This window comes from Pogona vitticeps, chromosome 6 (assembly GCF_051106095.1).
Source record: "Pogona vitticeps strain Pit_001003342236 chromosome 6, PviZW2.1, whole genome shotgun sequence".
In the NCBI taxonomy this organism is placed as follows: domain Eukaryota; kingdom Metazoa; phylum Chordata; class Lepidosauria; order Squamata; family Agamidae; genus Pogona; species Pogona vitticeps.
In genome coordinates this window covers 34,446,430-34,467,762 of record NC_135788.1, presented here as the reverse complement: position 1 = coordinate 34,467,762, position 21,333 = coordinate 34,446,430, and the positions used below count along the sequence as shown (strand labels likewise).

The following is a 21,333-nucleotide window of genomic DNA, read 5'->3' as shown; positions in this document are numbered from 1 at the left end:
TTCTTCCTCTGGACTCATTATGGCACCACTTGAATTACAGACTCGAAGTATATGTGGTCATCCTGCCTTCCAACAGACACAACAATTTAGAAGCAGCTTTTTGTTTTCCTTTGAAAATGAGTTATACAGTGGGGACTTACGAACGTCCCTACTTACGAAAATTTCGAGGTATGAAAAAGCTCCAGCCGCAAAATTTTGGTTCAACTTGCAGCCGGAGCTTCGACCTATGAAAGGCAGGGGGAAATGGCAGGAAATGCGGGGACAGGAGGCAGGGGGGCAGCGGGGACAGGAGGCAGAGGGCAGCGGGTGCAGCTTTGGAAGCCCAGGATTTTTTTTCTTTGTCCGGAACGGATTAAATGGTTTTCAATGGATTCCTGTGGGAAATGGTGCTTCCTACTTACAAAATTTTCGAGTTCAGGCCACCGGTCCAATACGGATTAATTTCATAAGTCGAGGCACCACTGTAGTGGGGTATTTTTGCTTTGTTGCATAGGATAACTTCATCTTAAGGAGGCCTTTTCTTATATAAATGGGATAAACCAATGCTTAAGGAGTTGTGGGGATTGTACTGCAAAACCACTGGAGGCCCAAAACTTTCCAACCCCTGACTTCTGATTCTATAAATGTTTGAGCTGCATTTAAAATTTACTTTATTACACCAAGGTCTAATACATGAAAAATAATACCGAAGTTAGCATAAAATTATGTGTTACACACAAAGTTTATGTACCTATAAATATATATATTACTCGTACAGTATATTATTTAAAAACCTCTGAAGAAGTGAGGTTTTTCTGAGTCCATTCCATTCTTTTTGCAGGCAAAACAATGATGAAATATAAGTTTTGTTTATTAGGTGGAAGATGTTGTGGTCCTAATTTTCATCAAAGCTGTGTACCACAGCATTATACCCTATACTTCACTGTCTGCACTGATTCTCTATTTCTTGGTTGTGGTTCAAGCTTTCTGTCTATTTCCTCAGTACCTTCCATGTTCCTTCCTGTGTACGCTGCCAATCTTCTTTCTCACCACTTCGTATTATGTAGCTCTGACATATTGCCAAGTGTATGGAACCTCTCATTCTTCCTAACATACAGGGCTGTAGAGGGAAGTATTAAGAGGACTATAAACATGGATATTTCCAAGTAACAAGAAGAGAGAGAAGGTCTAGGTGCCAGTCATGTAATCATGACAGCAAATGGCAGTTCAACAGTAGATGTGCCTTGTGTTGAAACAGGTGCTGTGAGATAGAACTGCCAAAGCTTCAATGAGAATGAATGCTCAGGATGAGATTTTCAGATTTCTTCGGCAACAAATCCCATAAGTCTTCATTCTAGGAGTTCTACCTGACAGACAGGCATCTTACAGACACCTAAGCATGGCTTACCTGGAAGAAAAGCCTCAACTGGAAGGCTTTGAGGCTTAACTAAGTTTAGCTTCACGAAAGGTTCCTGTTCTTGCCCCAGTGCTCTCTGGAAGCTTTCTTTCTGAACAGGAAGTAAGGTGCACAGCTATGTTTCAAAGCCTTCCGGTTCTTTTTGCAATTATACTTCTCTTGTTCTTTTACATTGAAACTAGCAAGCAGGCAATGATAAGCAATAGTTTTAAGAAATCACAAAACTGTTGAGAATGCACATGAAGAGGAAATGCGTCTTCCCTTTAGCTGTATGCTTACTAGGTTTTATTGCATTGATTTGGAAGAAGAATGTGGAGTAGCAAAATTATTAAGTATTACAGCAGTTTAATACATGCACTTGGGTTTGAACAATCGGTACGAATAACTTCAAAACTTGGGGAACTACATTAGAACTACTGACTTCACAACTTCCAACCGGAAGTCTTGTCAATTCATCCTTCTTACAAGTTGCTATTTGTTAATTAAATTGTATAGGACAAGACCTTAGCAACATCCTTGATTATTCCTTGGACATCATGATGCTCATTAGTTGAGCTGTAATGGGCACTTCAGATAGGAGTAGTTGTGGATTTTTCAGCCTTTGGCTGTAGTCTCATTTCTATTAGCATGCACTGAAAACCTTACTGATTTCAGTTGTCTCAGAATTGCTTGATCACTCACACAGAAGTTGCCCTGTCAAAACCACAGCTACCACTAAACAAATTAAATATATCCTGATAAGTTTGATTTCACAAATGCAACTTAAGAGAAATGTTTTGCCTTTTAACTTAGCAAAATGGTTTTCAAGCTTTCCTTTGAGAAAAATTTATTTCTTCAGTGACAAACTGAGGAAAGCCTCCAGAAGATTCTGGGATGTACACTGAATCCTGTTTACCTGATATGGCTTAGGCCTATTAGCTCAGTTGTTGCCCTTTGTGAAAATAAGTATGTGTAAAAACACACAAAGCCCTCCTCTTACCATAGTAAGTGAGAGTCCTGTTTTGTTTTTCTTGTAAGCTTGTACAGCATTACTTGTCTTACTATTAAGAAAGGCCAGATCTGAACATAGGTTGGAATGCAATTTACCATAAGCCTTATACAGTATATCACAGAAGTAAGTACACCCTCTCACATTTCATAAATATTTTAGTATATCTTTTCATGTGACAACACTGAAGAAATGACACTTGGCTACAATGTAAAGCAGTGAGTATACAGCTTGTATAACAGTGTAAATGTGCTGTCCCCTCAAAATAACGCAAGACACAGCCATTAATGTCTAAACTGCTGGCAACAAAAGCACTAAGTGACAATGTCTAAATTGGGCACAAAGTGTCAGTATTTTGTGTGGCCACCAGTATTTTCCAACACTGCCTTAACCCTTTTGGGCATAGAGATCACCAGAGCTTCACAGGTTGCCACTGGAGTCCTATTCCACTCCTCCTTGATGACATCACAGAGCTGGTGGATGTTAGAGACCTTGCACACCACCATCTCCGTGTCAGGATGCCCCACAGATGCTCAGTAGGGTTTAGGTCTGGAGACATGCTTGGCCAGTCAATCACCTTTACCCTCAGCTTCTTTAGCAAGACAGTGGTTGTTTTGGAGGTGTGTTTGGAGTCATTGTCATGTTGGAATACTGCCCTGTGGCCCAGTCTCCAAAGGGAGGGGATCATGCTCTGCTTCAATATATCACAGTACATGTTGGCATTCATGGTTCCCTCAATGAACTATAGCTCTTCAGTGCCAGCAGCACTCATGCACCCCAGACATGACACTCCCACCACCATGCCTGACTGTAGGCACGACACACTTGTCTTTGTACTCCTCACCTGGTTGCCACCATACACACGTGAAACCATCTGAACCAAATAAGTTTACCTTGGTCTCATTGGACCACAGGACATGGTTCCAGAAACCCATGTCCTTTGTCTGCAGCAAACTGTATGCAGGCTTTCTTTTGCATCATCTTTAGAAGAGGCTGCCTTCTGGGACAACAGCCCTGGAGACCCATTTGATGCAGTGGGTGGTGTATGGTCTTGACAAACTGACCCCCACCCCTTCAACCTCTGCGGCAATGCTGGCAGCACTCATATGTCTATTTCCCAAAGCCAACTTCTGGATATGATGCTGAGCACGGGCACTCAACTTCTTTGGTCAACCATGGTGAGGCCTGTTCTGAGTGGAACCTGTCCTGTTAAACTGCTGTATGGTCTTGGCCACCATGCTGCAGCTCGGCTTCGGGGTTTTGGCAGTCTTTTTATAGCCTAGGCCATCTTTATGTAGAGCAACAATTCATTTTTTCAGATCCTGAGATAGTTCATTACCATGAGGTGCCATGTAGAACTTCCAGTGACCAGTCTGAGAGAGTGAGAGCGATAATAGCTGCTCCCCCTTCGCACCTGAGACTTGCGACACTATCTGGTCTCATGACATCAAGGAGGGAAAACGGCTACTTGGGTCCAATTTGGACATTGTCACTTAGGGGTGTACTCACATTTGTTGCCAGCGGTTTAAACATTAATGGCTGTGTGTTGCATTATTTTGAGGGGACAGCACATTTACACTGGTATACAAGCTGTATACTCACTGCTTTACATTGTAGCATGTTCTTATTGGCATATTTTTTCAGGTATTTTAAATTTGTTTTAACTTGTTTATAATGGGAAAATGTTCTTAACTTTAAAGTTGTTTTTCTGTACAGAGAAATGTTCTGACGCAATTAGTGTTTTAATGCTAATGTCTTGATTTTGATTCTAATATTTCGTGTTGTCAGCCGCCTTGTGTCCCCTTATTGGAAGAACGGTGGGATATAAATAAAATAAAATTTAAAAATGTCTTTTTCCTTGTGAGATAGGGCAACTGGGAGGGGGTCAGCTTGGCCTACCTCAAAATGGAGTTTCATAGCCTGGATGCAGTCCCCAAGGAGGTCCTCTCATGTCCTCATTGGGTTATTAGTTAATTTATGGACTGCTCTTTTTCCAAGTTGCTCAAGGATTTTAATTTTCCTAACAGCCTTGCATAATAATAATAATAATAAACCTTTATTGGCATACAGATATAATAAGGTAAACTCATAAAACTAGCAGCTGAAGGTCTTCTGGTGAACTTCCTGCCTGAGTGGGAACTTGAATGTGAGACTCCAAAGTCATGGTCCAATTCTCACACCACGATTTAGCACAGTTTGCGATTTTATAATACTTGGGTCCAACTCCCATTTGTACTTCCTGTGCATGATGAGTTCTGTACACAGTTGTCCTTCTTTGCCAGTGGTTCAAGGGCTTTCAGTATTCACCTGCACATGGCAGAAACTCCAGCACAGCCATCTCTGGCTTATGTAACTGCAGAGTGGAGACTCCTGGAGCAGTTGCGGAATGTTGTTCTCTAGGAACAATTATGCTTCGTGATTGTTAAAACAATTCTGCCCTTACATCTTGTTCTTCTCTTTGTATCCATAAACACACACCATCCAGCAGATATTTTCAGTTTCTCAAAAGTAAAACCAACTATGCTCCAGATGAATTTTAAATAGAATAGATGGGGGGGGGGGAATGTGGTGTTACTTTCAGCTTTGCTTCTTGTGCATTATAATCTTCCTTTTTGAGTGCAGAACTCTGGGATTTGGTACTGCAGCAGCTACTGTGACATAGTGTGTAGGCAGCTGTACCCCATTAAGGGTGTAAAATCCTCCATCTGTGGTAATCTTACTAATGTAGCTTCCCATAGCAGTAGGGAGCTGGACTGCTAAAAAAAGAGTTACTATAGTGCAAATCACTGTTACATGCAAAAGGAGTTTGACTATATTTACCCAGATGAATTAGAGATATCTTTACACCAGTACTGGGAACTTGTAGTGTGATTTTATGCTTTGTTGCTTGCTGTAAAGTTCAGGTTCACTAAAAACATGGAGATATGTACATGTTACCTCTATGCACATAGAGTCTGTAATCTAACAGCACAGGGACACAGGGTGCAATGTATGGAGATTAGGGGTATAGCCAACAGACACTGTCCCTAGCATTTGACCAATTCCTGTTGACAAGGAAAGTGTGGTCGTTGATAGTAAAGGACTGCTTGAATATTTCACTTGCCAATTTCCAGTCTTTTTTTTTTAGGACGCAGAGATTTTCAAGTCAAAGGACCACAAATTATCAGAAGGAACTGATCACTTTGTTTTTCAGTTGTATTATTCTGGAGTGGGCATTGTGTTCCCTCCCAGTGGCCTTAGCCTACAGCTCCTCTCAGCCACATCCAGCATGTGAGTGGTGAGGAATTCTTGCAATTCGTAGCATAGAAGCATCCAGATGGACACAGTTGCTCACCCGTAGTGTAAATGACCTAGATGCATCCCTTTCCACTTAAGTATCAGTTCTGGTGTGTTCGATATTAGGAGTTGGAATGATAGTGCACACCCTCTGGACCACAAGGATCTTTTGGCCTGACACACCACATGGCCCTCAACCTAATTTCAAAATTTTCCTGCCTTTGCAAACAATCTGTTCCTTCCTCTGTAGCCTCATAGGAGAAGGAAATAGAAGGAGAGAGAGAGAGAGAGAGAGAGAGAGAGAGAGAGAGAGAACATCAATAGGTGCACTGTTTTCCTTTTGGTTCCAGTCTGGTTCCAATCCAATGTTACTGTTGGTTTCAACCCAGTCTAGCTGATATGCAACCCAGATAAGTTACCTCCAAGGGAATGTATCCCTTGAAAAATTGTGCTACCTTGAAGTAACAGATACATTCCCCCTTTTTTGTGTTAAGTAAACAATATTTTGGCAGTTTTTTTAAAAAATACTGTAGTCATTCTTACATGTATGAACTGTTTCAACAATACTTCAGAGGTGCTGAAATATTGCTGTATTTTAAATAAGCAAATGGAAGCTACCCCTAAGATTTCTGTTTCTATCTTAGTTACATCTTAACACAGGTTTCCCCTAACCCACAAGAATTCACTAAGTACATCTATATTTAGTTTCTAAAAATTTTAATTTTCTGATCTGATACTGAATTTCACCAATGCCGGTGTAAAAAATGTTTAGATTTATCTGTTAAAACATACTGTATTGTGTTAGCAGTGTAACTGGAAAACAGTTTTGCTTATGATCCTTATCTTGGCTATAAGTCTATCTTGTTACTTTATTTTAAAAAATCTTTATTGAGATTTCCCTAATGGCCAGAAATCCTGTGCTTTGATTTTTAAGTCTTCAGCTGCAGCACATCCTCATACTATTTTTGCAACAACTGCATGAATGAAAAACTAAATTATGAATTAACAATAATTTAAGGTATAAATGTTTGGTTTTCTTACTTTGTCTTTTGCTAGGTAGTTTCAGCTAGGATTAGCTGGTGTAGGGTAACACTGTTTATAATACAGAGTTGGCTTTTAGATTCTGATGAATGGACGTCCACAGTGTAAGACTGCAGCTTTTTGTGTTCAAGAAAGGCATCTGTGTGATAATAAGAGAAGACCCAATTTAGACCAATTCTGGAGTTCCTACATTAGAAAGGAATGAATTATTTTCTAGCTGGAGTAAATATTTATACAAACAAACTTTTATTTTCAGCTGCTCATCAGAATTGCTATCGCATTGCCAACTTGGCGAGAAATTCTGTTCTCATTGCCCAAAAAAAGGCTGTATGTGGAAATAGGAGGACAGATTAGAAGTTCAGACAAAACTCATTTGTGTTAAAGTAGAACTAGAAGGCTTGTCTTTTAAAAATAAAGGAAATAAAAATTTATGGAAGAGGGATTATTACAAAACCAGGTAGGGATCGGAAGACTGTTAATTTGGAAAGCATAATCAACGACCAAGCGTACAAGTTTCAATTACTGCTGTTTTTCTCTAATATATTAATATATACCTAAGCTTCAGATATAAACAAGATATTATTTGATTCTAATAAATGTATTGCTAAATTCAAGAAGAACATTTCAAACAGTCTTTTAATTTCAGTGTTTGTTACTGATTTTTTAAAGTTACTACACTATATAAAATACTGCTCTTTAAATTCTAAATGTGTATCTGATCTTTCACAATTAAAGAAACAGATGATATATGACATTCCTCCTCCTCGAGACATAACATTCATACTAAATGGGATATTATACTTCATTACGTACACATTCATACAAAGATGGTCTGGTGTATTCAGACTTCGTTTCATTTATTTCAAGTATAACTAAGTCTGGATTCCCATTCACTGTCTTCTGTGGGGGGACAAATTGAAGATGCTTTTTGAAAGCTATTATTTTTAAAGTACTAAAAATTATCTTACAGCATAGCCATCAAGTTTGTGAATATCCATCTGTAGACATTCTAAGTGCTTGTTTATCTAAATAAGGCGAGGTCATACATATGGGAGAAGCAGGCACTTTACTTGTTTTCTGGCCATCAAGAATTTTATTTCTATGTTGCTACACCTCACCCTACCCTACCACTTTGTGGCAAAACTGACAATGTTACGTAGTGCTACCTGCATTTTTCACTTTACTTCCCACAATTCTATATTCGACTATATAGCACGCCTTGGAGGATCTTGACCTTTTAGGAGAGCAAAGTGCTATTATCTTAAGATGATGGGTGGAACCCGAATATGTTGCTCTTCTCTGGCAGGAGTCTTCCTCAGAAGGGATATGCTTGAATCCTCCCCAAATCATAATCTAAAGGCTCTAAAAAATTTTTTTTTTGTGAAATCCAGTTTTGGTTATGAGATGTATTTCAGTATGTCCAAGTTCTGTAGTGCTGATTTTAAAGAAATATTCATTCTTTTTTTGGTGGGGGGGGGGGAAAGTAATGACATCAAGTCTAACTTGAAAAGCTGCATTCCAGATATGTGCAAGTCATTTTTTATTTCAGTGATTGGAGTGGTCGTGGAATTAACTGAAAAGCAAGTTTCATTCTGCTCAGCCAAGCTTCCTTCAGAGTAAACATGTTTTAAAAATAAAGATTATAAAAAAGGTTTTGTCATATCAGACACTTAAAAAAAATTCCTAGACATGTAAGGTGTACTTAGATATGTTCAATGCTGTGTTTATTAGATTCCACTTTTTGTGTTTAATGAGCATGTCTTTTCTATTTTAAATTTTTTTCGTTTTGTGGAAAGTATAATAACTGGAAACTTTGTTTCAATGTGTGCAGTCTTCAACCTCAGACTTACTGGATTTTTCCTAAGTAAACCTTGCTGCACATATATATATGGTTTTGAAGTTCTGTGCAGAAGTTGTACAAAACTGAGGATATCAATTTTGTGTTGTGAAGAAGACAGTAACTTTGCTGTGTTGCAATATTTTTGTCTCAAGCAAAATAAATTGAGACAAACAAATTAAAACAAGATGTAGTAATGTACTTATGTTGGTAGTTACACTGTCTGATCAGAAGTAAGTCCATTGAGTTCTTTGATGCGTACTCCCACGTAAGTGTGTGTAAAATAGTAGCTTTTTCTTGTAGTTTATGATATTCAGCAAATTCTTTGTAAAGGGGTATTAAATACATGGAGCATGGATTTTAGAAGATATGGAAGAATAAAAAATAAAGCAAAGATCTGCAGTCTTTATAAATACATAATTTAGTTTGGTTGATATTCAGATTTCTTTTTTCCATATCTGGATTTTTTTTCTTAGCCATGGACTTACTGTTCTTAGACAGTGGTGCCTCGACTTACGGAATTAATCCGTTTCGGAAGGGTGGCTGTACCCCAAAAATTTTGTAAGTTGAAGCACTATTTCCCATAGGAATGCATTGAAAAGGGATTAGTCCGTTCTGGCAGAAGAAGAAAAAATACTCCCCCAAAAATTGCCACCGCTGCTGGCGAATCCCGGGCTTCCCCGCCGCCATGACAGCCACCTCCCGAGATTCCCTGCCACGCTGGGTGCTGGTGCTTTGGAAGTGCCAGCTTCCAAAGCCGTCCCCAGTGCCCTCTGACTCCCATCCTGGCTGCCTTCGCCGCTGCAGGAGGCAGTGGGGATGGGAGGCAGAGTGCAGCCGGGACAGGAGGCAGGGCAGCGGGGAGGGCTTTGGAAGCCCGGGAGGCAGGGTTTCCAAAGCCGTCCACGCTGTCCTCTGCCTCCCTTCCCCGCGAGGACGGCTTTGAATTTCCCGCCCTTTTCCCCTGCCTTTTTTTCTTTCATAGGTCGAAGCTCCAGCCTCAAGCAGAAGCAAAATTTTGCTTTTCATACCTCGAAATTTTCGCAACTGGGAATGTTTGTAAGTCGAGGAACCACTGTAGTTGTGCTATATGGATTCACTTAGTTGCTCACCTTTAAGCTTAATGTTGATTTTGTTGTTATGCGCCTTTAGATAGGTCAGTTCTAACTGTTAACAGGTAACCTGATGGCTGTCAAACAAAATGTGGACATTCACTTTCAGGACACAAGGAAGAGAAACTGGGGTGGGGAAGATAGTGTTAATAGCTATGAAGAAAGCAGATAACATTGAGGACTATTTGCAAGCTGCTAGAGACATGTATTTGCACATTCAGCTGCAGGGAAATTTTAAATTTTAATCCAGTGTTCCTTTTTCACAGGTGCTGGACAGTTTACTAGCACAGTATGGAACAGTGGAGAACTGTGAGCAAGGTAATGCAAACAACTCAAAGCCATTTTTTGTTTAAGAGAAGGCAATCAAACCTGAAATCTAATATTTTTCTCCTATATTTACCTATTTGTTTCAGTGAATACTGACACAGAGACTGCAGTAGTAAATGTAACATATGCCAATAAGGACCAAGCCAGACAGTAAGTATCTATTTACTTCCGCTTTAGAGTGTAACCGATTTCTTCTCTTGTATCAGAACAATTGTAACTTTGCGAAAGTGGTGTTAGAATGGCCTTTGTAGAAGAAATGCCCTTAGTTTATCTTAGCTTCTACTTTACCAATTGCATAGTTTTTCTCTCTGCATTTTAAATAATATTCTAAATGTGAAGCTTACATTTTTACATCAGCTTTTTTGGTGATCAACCCCACTGATTTCAAGTGCAACTTGAACACAGTGGGACACATCTAAATAAATAAAGAGGATTATATTTTAAGAGTCTTAAGTTCAAAACTACGATGTAAAATAATTAATTAGTCATATCTTTTTGTCTAGAAGTGAATGAAAATCTTTGTTGGCATTTGTGGAGTTTGGAAAATTTCCTCGGGGCTTAGATGCAAAAAGTAAAACCAGTAGTCCTGATTTAATAGATGTTTTCTAGCCCATTGTTATCTTTTGAAGCCTTGATTTCAAATGTCTGAGGATTTTAATACAATACATAATAACAAATGAAACATCACATCAGCATTCAGGTTTTAGTCTCAGTATGTCTTGCTTCATTCAGAGGGTTCAAGGAAGATGCGGCCAGATTAGAACATGAGCAAGGCTGCCCAATGTTAGAGGGGATATCTTATTAGGGTTGCAATATTGTCTAGTTTGTCATGTTTTGTCACCTGGTACCCTTTTTAAAAAAATGGCTGGGACTGAAATCCCAACTTGAAAAACAACAAAACTTTTTTAGATCTTGAGGTGTAAGGAAAAAATATTCAAGTTCTGTTCTATCCTATCTATCCTCACCTTTTAAGCCAATGAGTAAAGTTGTATCTGTGATTGACGTTTGTTACAGCCATGCTGTGAGCCATAGAAAATAAAAAAGAGCGAGGCAGGTGGTTTCACTGCGCATTTGATAAATTGTGGATTAAAATACAATGCAAAACACCCCAAATGGCTGCCTTTAAGACTATGAAGTGCTAGTACTTTTGTTGTAGCCTCATGGCACCGTGGTTAACCTCAGTATTGCAATCAAGACTCTGCTCAGGACCTGAGTTTGATCCTGATGGACTCAGGTAGCCAGCTCAAGGTTGACTCAGCCTTCCCGCCTTCCATGGTTGGTAGTTTCAGTACCCTGGGTGGGAGGGAAAGTAGCCTGCATAATTAAATTGGAAAAACCCAGAAAGTGCTTTAAGCGCTATGGGCCAGTATATAAGCAACACACTTTGCTTTTGCACAGTGAAATATTATTATTATTTTAAATCTTCTAGAGGGTATTTCTTTTACACTTTGTAGCATGTGAATAGCTGTATTTCATTGTATGTTATGGAGGGGCAATAGTGGGGGACTACAGGAACATTTTTTCTTTCACCTAAAAACTCCTGTCTTGTTATATTTTATGTTTTACTGCATTTTGTCAGATTATTCAGATTTTTTTCTCTCTTCGGAGATTTTTTGGGGGTAGGATAAGTACTACCTTGTTTTTCTATCTCAGACTGGGAGGGCAACGTAGCGATACCCTCTGGAGCAATTGTGATGGAACCCTGTCTGCCTCTAGAAGGATGTGGTAATTGGAATTCTGTCCAGAAGATTCCAGATATCTTCAGGAATTCAGGATAAGAAAACTTTCCATGACACTGGGGAACAAATGAGCATTAATCTGTGTGCCCTGTCCTTATTCTTTGAATAAGCACATGGCATATACAGACAAGAAAATTTGTATAAAGATTACAGTAGCCTGCAAGGAGGCAGTACATAAGAGTCGTTGCTCTTCGATCCTTGATTTTGGCCCAAATGCTGAAGTTCTAATATAGCTTCTCTGCTACATGATGATAAGGTCACAGAAGGAGAGGGGGGCAGCTCTGGACACTGTCATTGAAAGTTTTTTGGAGTTCCACTGCATGTGAAAACACCCCAAAGATTTCAGACATGCCTATTTAAAGGCAAGTGGCAATCTTTCCAGTTCTGTGTTAAGAATTTTATCCTTGTGGCACAATATAGCTTTGGTCTCATTATCCTCATTCTGGCTTAGTTGGGTTCAGTTTATTCAAATAGGTTGGGTTTAGAGTTCTGTGGGTAGAATTCCAGCGACTAGGTGAGGTAGGCTTAGATTTTGTCTTCCCCTTCCACCTGCATCCTGTTCGGTCACTGCAAAACTGTGCTCTAGCACCACATGGGGAGAACAAGTGGTCATAAATGAGCCTATTGCCCCCACATACTACCATTTGTAGTCCAGATGTCTGACAGTAGAAGTGCAGACTTTGCATTTCAGTCTTTCCTGTATGGGTTGGTTCTCATATCTGGTAAATGGATCTCTTACAGGCAAGTCAAAAAGCTTCGGACTGAGATACTAGAGCTCAGCAGTGATAATAATATGAGGCTAAACCAACCTTTTGATTTATCACAAAACTTTTTTTTTTTTTGTTCTCTTGATTTTGTATATTTTTATCTGAGAAAACTGCTAATTGTACCTTTTGTTCTGACAGCTGGCATAGTAGAAGTTTGGGTGTATTATTGTTTTGTATGTTAACAAAGTTTAAATTATTAATTGATATTTTTCTAATCTGTTATGCTAAATTAGTTTAAGATTCCTATTCCACCCATTTCCTAATGCTCTTGAAACATCTTGGCTGAAGTTCCGTAGCCTGTTGATAGCCTATCTTTTCCCTATCAACGACCCAAACTTAAATTTAAGAGATACCATTTGAGGCTTTCTGTAACTTGGAAATTTCTGCCATCTTGTGGCTAAGTAATGTTATCAACTCTAATTTAAGGACTTTTTTTTTTTGCTTTAAAAATAACAATAAAAATAAAAGTGCTTGCAGCATCTACCCTTCAGATAGAGGCTTCTTGTACTTTCTTCAGTTCCCTTGCAATGCTAAGAAAAATTCAAAGATACAGTCGCAACCAGTTTTCTATGAATTATCATGTCTTTAAAATCTTATTAGAATGCTGTTACTTTGAACTAATTTTGTGTTCTATCCTCACCCTGACCCCCCTTCACTGTGTAATACCCTCTATAGAAAAATGTTCAGATGTATATCTCTGGAATGTTAACTCCAAAATTAAATTAATGGTAGGAAAATATTCATTCATTCATTCATCCATCCATCCGTCCATCCATCCATCCTTTCATTCATTCATTCAACAATTAGACCACACCATAGTGCTCACATTCTCTGGAAAATTCACAACATGTTACTATCACATATAATAAATGAAACAAAATACCATAAAATAAAACTATGTCTCTAGCTAGAACCTATCTTCAAATAGTATTAAACAGATTTTAAAAGATTTGAACATCTCAGGTAATAAAAGTACTAATAAAGGAAGACTTTAAATAATACTCTTTTTACTGATTTCTAAAATATCAAGAGAGACGGTTCCTGGTGATCCTCTGTTGGAAGCTTGTTCCAAAGGGCAAGGGGCTGTGACCAAAAAAGCATGGTTCCTGGTGTTCTCTTTTGGCCTCCTTAAGTGTCACCATTTTTGTCATCATGGACTGCTTTGTGGGAGAGACATTCTGACAAATATTGAGGTCCTAAACCATTACAGGCTTTATAGATAATGACCAGCACCTTGACTTGGACATGGACACTATCAAGGAGCCAATGCAGATATGCCAGGTTTGAGGATATGTGTTTATATCGGCCACAGCAGTGTTACACTAGTCTATTTTAGAGATTGCCAGAGCATGAACCACTGTTGTCAGGCATTTCTTCTCCAGATAGGGATGCAGCTGGGCAGTCAACTAAAGCTGATGAAAAGCACTCTTGGCCACAGCAGATATTTGCACCTCCATAATGAGAGCTGTGTCCAGGAGTACACCCAGGCTGCAAACCTGATCCTTCGTGGGGAATGTAACCCCATCAAAGTCAAGTAAATATTCTTCTAACTGGTCCATCAATCCTCCCAACAGTAGAATCTGTTTTATCTAGATTCAGTTTCAGTTTACTGGCCCTCATCAAGCCTATTATCAATGCTAGACAGTGCTCAAGGAACTTGAAAGGAGAGATAGAGCTGCGTGTAATCCACATATTGGTGTCAACAAACTCCAAATCTCCATACGACTTCTCTCAGCAGCTTCATATAGATATTGAAAAGCATGTACCATCTGAGATTGTCCCTGAAGGAAAGACTAAAACCACCAAAGAACAAACCCCTCAAATTCTAAACTCAGTAACTGTTTCAGAAGGACACTGTGGCTGATGGTATCAAAGGCTGCAGAAAGATCTGAAAGGATTAGCAGGGTTGCCTCATCTGCCTCCTTCAGGAGATCATCTTGCAGGGCGACCACTGCCATTTCAGTTACATTTCTTGCTACTGCACAGTCAGTCAGAAACCATGGGAAGAGAGAGTCTGAGTCAGTCAGTGTGAGTTCGGATGGACTTTGTGATTGTATTTCTTCTTCAATTTCGGCTAATAAAATCACTTGATTATTGCTGAGTAAAGTGACTTTTTGATATTACCGCAGTGAATTTTGTAACAATACATTTTGGCTGAGCCTTAGAATGGATCATTGGCTGAATCTGAAACATAAAAGAACTGATGCTTTTGATGAGGGTGGATCCTGTACAAAGCAAAATGAAGCTTCTACCTGGCATCTTTAAAAGTGTCAGCATTATAGCAAGGAATATCCGTCGATGAGACTCTTCATGAGAAACTTAAAATATATGATGCATTTTAAGGGTTTAAAATCTTAGGTTTTGGTGATCTGCAGCAACAAAAGGTATTTAAAGGGGGTCTGTGGTAAAGAAAAGGTTAAGAACCGCTGGCCTAAGGTTTATTCTAGTATCTTCCGAATGCTTCCCTGACAGCCATGAGGTTGAATTGTGTGGGAACTTTCCTGCATCTACTTACTTCCTTTACACTGTACCATCACTCTTACTGCTCTGTATTCTTTTAAAATATAACTAGAAAAGACTTAAAACAAAACCCACTAAAAATACACAAAACCTGTTTTGTCGGATTTCCACAACATTACATAGCTGAGTGGAAAGGAAAGTACTTCCTCCACTCTGAGCTGTATTCTGAAATAATACACCATAGTGCAGTTTTCTTGACTGCTACAAGAAGTCAATGCTAACCAATTGACAGTTTAATTTTCCTTTATGTAGCATTGTAATTGGGTATTTGCTGACTTGCTTGTAGGGGAGTAACAGTTGTCTCCAGGCAGTCAGGTGCAGCTCTACAGCAGCTGCATGTGAGCAGCAAAATTGAGAGAGAGAGAGAGAGAGAGCAAGTTTGCCAAGACCAGTTGGCCGCCTGCCCTGCCTAGAAATAAGAGTGCTGTCGTTCCTGCTTCTCTACTCTTACATGAAGCTGCTTTGAGCAAGGGAGAAGACCCCTTTTGATAGTGTACAAGACACTGTTTTATCCCTTGTTGCTATATTAATTTAAAAGTAGATTGTAGGGGGGAAAACATCAGACAACATTTAAGAGGACAAATAAATGAGGTACATCTTTCAGTTTTAAAAAAAGTATGTCAGATTACCAGAAAGCTTTGAAGAAAAAGGCCAGATGTGGAGGGATCATCCATTCTCAACTCTTTTCTTTTTAACCTTGGCCTTAAACACAATACGAAAGAAATATAGATCAAATCAAGATTGTATAAGTCACATAACAAACCTTATAAGGTGGTGTGTGAAGACGTGTTTCCGGTGTGGCCCCCTTCAAATGTGTCAGGGACCATACGGCCCCCATTGAGGATGGCTGGGGAGTATGTTGTGGTTGAGGTTGAGGTTGTTGTTGAGATTAGAATTTGAGTCGTTCTCTTTAAACCTAGCTGATTTCAGAAGATAGAGAGCCTGTAACACTTTCCATGTGGATTTTGGAATGTACATTCGTAGTTTAGGAGGAGAAAATTTTAAGTTGAGAATGGTAGTATTAAGAGTAGGGGCTTGTTTTGAAGGAATTAAATTGGTCCTGTTAAAATGTAAGTGCTTAACTTTGACTAGATCATTTAATTGTTTAATAAGCATCAGAAGCAACATATTTTTTTTTTAAAAAACTGTCGATTGTGTTGATTTAAAACATGACAATGAATACAAATGCAAGATTTTTGTCATTATCACTGAATTCAGTGATCATGAGATTCAGGCCACTTAGTACTAAAAGATCTTCACGTGGATGGGAGCATTACATGCAAAAGGTTAAAAACTGTGGTTGGTTCTAGTCACTAGTAGATAAAAAGGCAATCATTCCAGATGTTAGAAGCTATTCTGGTAGTAAATTAGGAACATCAGAAGCTACTTTGTCCCAAGTCAGACTAATTATTGATGTAGTCATTGTTGTCTACAGACTTCAGCCATGGTTCTCCAGGTTTCCTAGTCTTTATTATCATTTAGTGCTACCGTGTTTTGCCAAAAATAAGACAGGCTCTTATATTAATTTTTGCTCCAAAAAACATATTAGGACTTATTTTCAGAGGAGGTTTTATTTTTTTTAATGTATAAAAATCTACATTTATTCAAATAGAGTCATGTCATCTGGTTACTGCACAGTGCCACTAGGGTGGGGTTTCACTTAACTGGGGCTCATTTTGGGGGGTAGGGCTTATATTATGAGCATCCTGAAAAATCATTGGTAAAGGTTTCTCTTGACATTTTGTCCAGTCGCGTCCGACTCTAGGGGGCGGTGCTCATCTCTGTTTCCAACCCACAGAGCTAGCGTTTGTCCAATGACAATCTTCTGTGGTCACGTGGCCAGCATGACTAGACACGGAATGCCATTACCTTCCCGCCGTGGTGGTACCTATTCATCTACTTGCATTTGCATGCTTTCAAACTACTAGGGCTTATTTTCAGGTTAGGTCTCATTTTTGGGAAAATGGTAGAACTAGAGATGGGCATATTCGTAAATGAATACGAATTTCCCCATCCCAGCTGGACCTAAGGAGGGTCTTCCCCCCCCCCAGTGCTAGTCTGTCCACTCACACATCTCAGTGTCAGAAAGGTCCCACTCTTCCTGCCAATGGTGCCAGGAATTCCACTGTCTCCCTGCTCAGCTGGCCACATGGGGAGATTTGTACTCCTGCCCACTGCCTGGGGTAGCCAGCCGAATAGGGAGACAGTGGAATTCCTGGCACAATTGGGAGGAAGAGCGAGACCTTTGCAACACTGGGATGCATGAGTGGATAGGCTGGTCCAGGGGGCCAGACCCTCATTAGATCCAGCTAGGAAAGAGAGTGGATATAAAAAGTTTACACACCCCTGTTAAAATATTAAGGGTCTGTGATGTAAAGAAAAGACAAAGATAAATAATTTCAGAACTTTTTCCACCTTTAATGAGACCTATGAACCATACAACTCAGTTGAACAACAAACTGAAATCTTTTAGGTGAAGGGAAGTAAAAATAAAAAACTGAAATAATATGGTTGCATCTGTGTGCACGCCCTCTTATAACTGGGGATGTAGCTGTTTTCAGCCATAAACAATCACATTCAAACTCATCTTAAGTAGGAGTCAGTGCCCCCCTGCCATCATTTAATGTGCCTTTGAGGAATCCCAGATAAAGATCAGCTGTGCTAGTAGGTCTTTCCTGACATTTTCTTAGTCACATCCTACAGCAGAAGCCATGGTCCACAGAGAGCTTCCAAAGCATTCGAGGGATCTCATTGTTGAAAGGTCTCAGTCAGGAGAAAGCTACAAAAGAATTTCCAAGGCATTAGATGTACCATGGATCACAATGAGGACAGTCATCAACAAGTGGAGAAAATATGGCTCAACAGTGACATTAGCAAGAACTGGACATCCCTGCAAAATTGATGAAAAGACTAGAAGAAAATTGGTCAGGGAGGCTTCCCAAAGGCCTACAGCAACATTAAAAGAGCTGCAGGAATATCTGGCAAGTACTGGCGGTGTGGTACATGTGACAATCATCTCCCCTATTCTTCTTATGTCTGGGCTATGGGGTAGAGTGGCAAGACAAAAGCCTTTTCTTATGAAGAAAAACATACAAGTCCGACTAAATTTTGCAAAAACACATCTGAAGTCTCCCAAAAGCATGTGGGGAAAAGTGTTATGGTCTAATGAAACTAAGGTTGAACTTTTCAGTCCTAATTCCAAAAGATGTGTTTGGCGCAAAAACAACACTGCACATCCCCAAAAGAACACCATACTCACAGTGAAGCATGGTGGTGGCAGCATCATGCTTTGGGGCTGTTTTTCTTCAGTTGTGACAGGGACCTTAGTCAAGGTAGAGGGAAATATGAACAGTTCCAAATACCGGTCAATATTGGCACCAAACCTTCAGGCTTCTGCTAGAAAGGTGAACATGAGGAGGAACTTCATCTTTCAGCATGACAACAACCCAAAGCATACATCCAAATCAGCAAAAGAATGGAATGGCCCAGTCAGAGCCCAGGTAAAGACAAGCTAGAGTGTCAGCTTTGGTTGTCACAGCAAGCAGATGCCATATAGTTGGTCACTGGATTTCTACATGCCTCCTCTATTTACCTGCCTTCTCTGCTGCACATAAATCCATCTATTCAATTGCATGTAGTTCTAGGTCACCCGTGGCTATCAGGCTAGCAGTGAAATACAAGTTACACACCACATTTAGGAAAATATTAGGTTATCTACATTGATCAGAGGTGGAACATACTTCCCTCACATAGAATAAAAGAAGCAATATCAAATTACAAGTACATTAGCAAGGAAAGCTGAAATCTCTTGGTAAATGTAGAAAGGATTGTTGATTATGGACGGGTATGCAAATCACAATGTGCTAGGATTCCTGTATGGCATCTGCTTGTTGTAATGTCATACAGGAGCTGGCATTCTAGCTTGTCTTTACCTGAATAAGCCAAAGAAACGAACGATTTACAATGTATAATGGCTACCTGGATAGTTCAGTGGCTGCAGCACCTGGGCTGCAGTATCAGGAGTTCTGATTTTCCACTATGCCTCCCAGAAGAGCTATCCTGGGCATCCCCGAGCACAAGCAGAAGAAAGGTCTACAAAACACTTCCAAGTATTTTATACCTAGAAAGCTCTGGGAAGGATCACCACTTAGAAATGACTTGATGTCACATAATTATATGCTTAGCATGGAAATATATAGCTCTCTAGCCCCCTGCAGGCTATTTCAAAATTTTGCAGTCTTGAAACATTTGTGATCTTAGTATGAACAAGGCTGGCCCAGGAGTAGCAGAGTTTCTAATTGGATGTTAATTTTTAATCAATTTAACTTGCTTGATCTAAATCTTACCTTGTACCTTGCCCCTTTTTTAGATACAGGGAAAATTGAAGTCCAGATAAATGGATTTTTTTTGATGTAAGAATTCTAGGAACGGCTATACATGATTACCGTAGTAGCACTTGTCATTTCTTCAACTTCAGAATTCTGCTCCCATCCACACTACTTGAGAGCAGCTCAGTTGCTATGAAAACTGGTAACTTCAGCTCCTGAAATTAATGCCACTGGTTATTTGTGTTGTAGGACATGTTTGCGATTTCTTTTGCTGTCAAGTACTCAGTGTAATTGTATTCTAAGATGACACAATATAGCTGACTGAAACTCTTTTTCTTTTTTCTTTCTTTGTGTGCATGCACATACATGTGTTGGGAAAATCTTTGGTACATTGTGGAAAAGAAAAGATAAAAGCAGCTACGCATTTGAGCCATGCTTTAAAACTGAACATGTCACCTACTAAGAGACTGTATTTTTCAACATCAGGGGGAAACGTCGTAATGTTGAAATGTCAACTTGGAATCCTAGCAGTTTCTCATATGATGTATCAAATTCTCCATATAATTTGCTTGTTTGTTGTCTTACCCATATAGAAAAACATTTTTGATTGCTAGATTGTGTTTCCCCCAAAATAAGACAGGGTCTTATATTACTTTTTTGCTCCGAAAAACGCATTAGGGCTTATTTTCAGGGGATGTTTTGTTTTACAGTCATGTCATCATCTTCTGGTTGCTGCACAATGCTGCACAATGGTGGAGGGCAAGGTTTCATTTAACTGGGGCTTATTTTTTGGGTAGGGCTTATATTACGAGCATCCTGAAAAATCATACTAGGGCTTATTTTCAGGTTAGGTCTTATTTTTCATGGAAACAGGGTATGCTTTGTAACTGAAAGCCAAATATGTAGAAGGATTTGAATCACATAGAAGCTTCCACAAGTATACACAAACACCCCCTTACTGTTGGTATTTACTGTGTAAGCATGGATGCCTCAGGTTGGGTCTGTGGTTGAGGTCATGATAAGGGCAGAGTATCTTCCTACAGCCCCATCCCTGCTTGGATGATAAGTGTCAGTGACAGCTAAATAGAGTTCTTGTATCTCAAAATTTGTGGTAGCGGCTGAAATGTTCAGAGTTCAGCGGCCGCCTAGAGTAGTCCACCACGACTAGATAGGCGGGATATAAATTAAATAAATAATAATAATAATAATAAATGCTTTAGTGGCAGAAACTCCGTTCTGTACATTTCTCCTTTTGTACAAATTTCTTTACGCTTGCTTACGTTAAAGAGGATTTTACTTTTTTTTTTGGTTAGTACTGTAGAATTTCATAGCTATGGCTTATGATGGTAAAGCAGTTGTTCTTAGCAACTGGGAGTAAGAAAATATATTTCCAACATGCTTCATTATTGATAACAAATTTAAGTGCTTTAAGTTATTTCCCACTGGACATTCAAAACAGCCATGCTACATCATTGTCCAAATGGGTGTTACACAAAATGAAACCTGTGATGTGTATGTTTAAAATGCTTTGATTCTGGGTGGGCTTATTGTTTAATATGATTATCTGAGAAATTTTTCTAAACCCACCTTTTTGCAATTCAGACTCAAAATTGTCACATTAATAAGTCTGAAGAAATTTGGCAGAAATGGAAAATTGTAAAAATCTAACACATAAAACCGGATTTGAGAAGGATACGTTCAATTAGCACAAATTAGTTGACTCCCAAAGGAATTGTTTCCCAGTACATAAATGTTTGTGTGCATTATTGAGTTGTAGAAGTTAACAAAAAGATTCTGACATACAATGTAAAGCTCTCTATGAAATCTGACCGTATATAATTAAGTCTTAGCATTTGACCCAAGCATCCTAACATCTTTTCCTAGTAAAAATTTAGATCTCTCATTCAAGTTCTCAAGTTACAATGTTAGATGTGGTAGGAGGTATTAAATAATGAAGAAAGTATGTGTTGACTGAAATCCTGTTAAACCTGATATAGTGTAA

At 39.2% G+C, this 21,333-nt stretch overlaps 1 protein-coding gene and 1 long non-coding RNA gene across 4 annotated transcripts in view; one reads left to right on the top strand and one right to left on the bottom strand.

Moving 5' to 3' along the window:
* IGF2BP3 (insulin like growth factor 2 mRNA binding protein 3) overlaps window positions 1-21,333 on the top strand; it is a 115,296-nt gene that overhangs the window by 47,300 nt on the left and 46,663 nt on the right. For all 3 annotated transcript variants that reach the window (XM_020781090.3, XM_078377191.1, XM_020781099.3), the window contains exons 4-5: window positions 9,917-9,968; window positions 10,064-10,127. In XM_020781090.3, the coding sequence (XP_020636749.1) occupies window positions 9,917-9,968; window positions 10,064-10,127 (116 nt within the window). The remainder of the gene's footprint in view (window positions 1-9,916; window positions 9,969-10,063; window positions 10,128-21,333) is intronic.
* Window positions 9,677-20,447, bottom strand: LOC140708151 (uncharacterized). The gene is made up of 2 exons (XR_012088311.2): window positions 18,263-20,447; window positions 9,677-17,782 (listed from the first exon to the last, which is right to left on the bottom strand). It is a non-coding gene; the product is annotated as an uncharacterized LOC140708151 (long non-coding RNA).